Here is a 4613-nt window from a genome sequence, read left to right on the forward strand (position 1 = left end):
TCCAAAATAATCGTCTCAGAGAGAACAAAGATAACAGGCCTCGCTAGCAACGTTTTGGAGAATAAACGCCGGTTGTCAGCGAGAAAACGGGGAAGGGAGAAGGCAGTTGGGAGTTAGGTGGTGAGGGTTTATAGAGAGAGAGTCCCAATCTAAAAATCCAAATCGACGCAATTGAATGACTAGAATTGCCAATGAGTTTCCTCGATAAAAGCATAAAGCGAACAAAGTAAGATTCGGTTTTCAACGTAAACTCAAGGCCTTATCTTCTCTAACCCAAAGGACTATGTTTTAGGCCATATTTAACTTTTTTTTTTTCCTGTCAGAATCCGATCAAGAATACTCAAACAATGATAATAATAAAAAAAACATATTCCATTCATTTTGTAATAATCACAACACTTTCTTTTTTCTTTTCTTGTAATAACTGCAAAACTTCTTTATTTGATAAGGACTGACTATTATTTTATTATTTCTTTCTCCTACAAACCCCACATACATTACTATTTTTTTTTATAATTATTTTGTGTTTTCTATTAAGTATTAACATTAAACTTAACTCCACTTATAATACTTTATATTATAAAATAGCCGCGTTTCTGGTGCGGCAGGGTGTCAAATCAGCAAATGACAAAGTCATCAACCCCACCAACCTAGTAACCCATGACCGGACCAAGTAACCCCCTCTAGTATCCCCTTAAGTAACCCCTTCGACTTAGTAACCCCTGACCGGACCAAGTAACCCCTCAACTAACCCCTCCGACTTAGTAACTATAAGCAAACTAAATATACCTTATGAATTAGGAATTATGATATTTTCTTTCCACTTTGACAATTATATTCCATAAATGAAATATTTCTAAATATATTTTATATACTTTATGTAGTATCTTGTAATATTATTATAAAAAAATATTTAAAATCGTGAGGATTTTAATGTACGTTATAAAAAGACAATGATCAATGGAAAAATTCAAATGTGTCAACTATTTAGGAGCTATGTTGCACCGATACGGACACGGACACGGACACGGGTACGATACGGACACGGTAAAACGGAAATCCTAAAATAGGGGACACGGGTACGGCGAATAACTAGGTATATAATATATTAAAAAAACGAAAATTTGACAACCTATTCAATAAAACACTAAGTAATTAAACTCAAAATAAGTCATTTTGTTTAAAACAAGTAATTATTTAGTGTCCGTACCAGTGTAATTATTTAGTACCGTAAAACAAGTAAACAAATTCGGTACTCATCTATCTAAACAAGTAAACAAACAAGTACACAAATACACTCAAGTAAACACTATTTCTTCTTCCTTTCTCTCTCCTCTCATCTATCATTTCTCGCTCTTAAACTCCCATTTCTCGATCTCTCTGTGTCTTCCTCCAATCATACATCACAACACTTTGAAATTTTTTTCAACTCTTCAATAACACCAAAAAATCTACTCTAACAAGAAAAATCGAGAATTAAGGGATGAATTTAAATGAAAACGAGAATGAGAGGATTAACTGAGAGCACCGGCGGTGACGAGCGAGGGCGACGAGCGACGGGAAAGATTAAAGGGGGTTTCCGTTAAATTCGAGAAAGAGAGGACGGAGAATGACACCTGCGACACCGGTGTGAGTGGTGACGACTGACGAGCGGCGGTCAGCCGGTGACGAGTGACGGCAGTCGGAGACAATCTAGGTTGCGGTGAGGCTGAAGTTCCAGTTGTTGCCTTGTTGGTGTTTGAGTGACGAGAGAAAGAAGCAGAGAGGATTGAATTTGAGATAGGCAGGAGGACATGAGCAATTGAGCAGTAGGGTTTGAGGAAAATGCAAAATTAGCGTGTCCACTACCAAACGGGCCGTGTCTAGGGGTGACACGGTCCGTGTCCATGCATCGTTTTTTAAAAAAAAAAAATTGGACACGGATTTTGGTGTGTCCGAGACGTATCGTACCGTGTCCCACCCGTGTCGGTGTCGGACACGCGAGTCGACTCGGACACCCCTATTATGTGGCGTGTCCGTGCATCACAGTTTAGGAGTAGAGAAGTTGGTAATAAAAAAAGGGGAAGTTGAATAACACTTGTTATGTTTTATGCATGCTTGATTACGATTTGCGAGCCTATAAAAAAGCTTCAAAAAAAACTCGAAATTACTCGCCATTTCCCCCTCGCTCTCAATTTTATATTCTTGCTCGATCTTAGTTTAGGGGGTTCTGCTAGGGCTTTTTACATTCCAGTTTTCTTCAAATCCATCACATTCTCCTGCTAATCACACTCAAATTCATCGATTTCACCTTCCCAATCGCTTCAAAACCCTAGAATTTCCTTCAAGATTGTCGAAACTCTTTGATTTAATCGTCAAAGATGCTCCAAAAAGGTTCCAAATTCTCGAGATGAATTCGAATTTAAGATTGTAAATGTTGATATGAATGAGTTGCTGTTGAAATGAGCGATGGAGGTAAAGAAATTGGAAAAGAATTTGAGCAGCAGAGCACAAGAAAACCAGCAGGAAACGAAGATTTTGTGCGAACGATTGCGAAGATTGCGGTTGCTCAGCTTTGCGAGAATGAAGGGTTTCATGGGTTTCAGCACTCGGCGCTCGAAGCGTTCGCCGATGTTGCGGTGCGTTACATGAAGGAGCTTGGTAAGACTTCGAATCATTATGCTAATCAAGGTGGTAGGTCTGAATGTAATGTATTTGATGTGATTCGAGGGTTAGAGGATTTGGGTTCGATTCAGGGGTTTCCGGGTGCTTCAGATGTTCATCGTTCGCTTGCGAAATCGGGTATAGTTCGAGAGATTAGTCAGTATGTAGGATTAGTTGACGGAATTCCATTTGTGTTTTCACTACCTAGGTTTCCAGTTTCAAGGGAGAGGAGGAATTCTCCTTCTAGTTTTTTGCAGATGGGGAAGGATCCTCCTGAGCATATTCCGCCGTGGTTGCCTGCGTTTCCGTTTTCGGGACCACGAGGAGAGTCACCGGGGTTGGGAGAGGGAGAGACTGATGGACATAGCAAAGAGATTGCGCAGGAAGAAGCGCGTAAGAAGGAAGAAGCTGAATTGATGAATATACAGCAGCAGCAGCAGCAAGAACAGGAAAAGCAGCAGCAGCAAGAAAAGGAAAATCAGCAGCAGCAAGAACAGGAAAAGCAGCAGCAGCTGCAGCAGGAACAGCAGCAGCTGCAGCAGGAACAGCAGCAGCAGCAGCAGCAGCAGCAGCAATTGGCTGCTAATAATGGCTCTGAAGCCGTTTTAACGAACCCGTATTTGATTCCTCCTTTTGCTTATGGGGAGAAGGCAGTATCTTCAGTTGAATTCCCTTCAAGGCATTGGGACGGAATTCATCATGTAAATGTGATGGATACATATGCCCCAATTGCTGAAACCGCACGAAATGAGTTTTCTGAGATTAAGGAGATGGATAAACAAGTCAGTTTGGATGAGAGACCAACTGTGCGGCTTAAGTTCAGTAGTGGAAGGAAGTCTTTGCGTACGAGTAAGAATGTAGTTGCTCAAACTAAAGGTTGTGAGAAGATTTCTGTTTTATTTGAGCGGGATGATGAGAATGACGAAAAGAAAAGAAGGGCTGAGCAAATTTTGAAGGATTCAATGGAGACACCGTTGGATACGACTGAGTTGTAAATTAGGTTTGTTCGCTCGTCAGACATTGTTTACTTTTTCTTAGGAAACTAGCAGCTAGAGCTGGTCTCAAAGAGATATTCTTGTTTGCTGATGATAGTTGGACTCTTAGGGATGGCTTTTCCACAAGTTGTGGAGGTATGTATGTGTTAGCTGTTCTTGTAATCTGTTGTCCGTCTTTGATTCTTTTCTGATTGAAATTCATGTTCTTTTATGACAAGTACTTGGAAAATACACATGTGTACCTTAGTGTCTTATTTTCTTGTAATTGGATACACTGATTTAGCTTAAATCTTATCTTCATTAATTTGACAAAAAAGAGTCATGGCTTCTTTATAAGTGTATACTGATTCAAAGTTGTTGAAAGATAAATTGCTCTGATTGTTCATCGATCCATGCTACCTTAGCTAGAATGCCAACATTGTGCTTTTTGAATAACTGAAAAATATGCAATGTGTATAATCCATTAAGATGTGATTTAGATGATACTGGACAGTTTCAGAATGAAGTACTTGGTGTTTTTTAGTTCTGATTTGCTGAGTTTGTGAAGGCAACAGTCATTATTTAGTTTAGTTTTATCTTTTGGGATCAAGAGGATAAAAAGAAGGTTACAGAGCAACATTCTAGTTTACTCAAGTCTTACTTTTTAAATTTGAAATTGGATGGGCTAATCATTTTGACATAGCTCTTGATAGTGTATACCGTGCTTCTCTTTGTTGATGCATATAAGAGACCTCCAGCAACTGGAATATAATTGTGCTGCAAGAACATATTTGAAAGTACCTTGACTTGGAATCCTGCTTTATTCCTGCAATGTTGGGCTCATATATTGACTTGTTTAAGAATTATATATATCATGAGCAATGAAAGCTATGGAAATGTGGTCATGTATATCCAAAAAGAGATTATTAATTTGTCGATAAGGGTTTGCAATTTTAAATGGCTGAGTGCCTGTGTCCAACTTACACATCTTCGCTG

General features: G+C 39.2%; 1 protein-coding gene across 1 annotated transcript; it reads left to right on the top strand.

Moving 5' to 3' along the window:
- The first annotated feature begins 2089 nt into the window (after nt 1–2089).
- Nucleotides 2090–3869, top strand: LOC110730683 (transcription initiation factor TFIID subunit 8-like). Its single transcript, XM_021910502.1, has one exon. It carries the CDS (start codon nt 2442–2444, stop codon nt 3636–3638), a length of 1197 nt encoding a protein of 398 aa, XP_021766194.1. The 5' UTR covers nt 2090–2441; the 3' UTR covers nt 3639–3869.
- Nucleotides 3870–4613: the final 744 nt, after the last annotated feature.

Source organism: Chenopodium quinoa, unplaced genomic scaffold, assembly GCF_001683475.1.
Source record: "Chenopodium quinoa cultivar QQ74 unplaced genomic scaffold, ASM168347v1, whole genome shotgun sequence".
Lineage (NCBI taxonomy): Eukaryota > Viridiplantae > Streptophyta > Magnoliopsida > Caryophyllales > Amaranthaceae > Chenopodium > Chenopodium quinoa.

Bases quoted from the DNA above. Each gene is read 5' to 3' on its own strand.
- LOC110730683 (XM_021910502.1), top strand. From the start codon at position 2,442: ATGAGCGATGGAGGTAAAGAAATTGGAAAAGAATTTGAGCAGCAGAGC.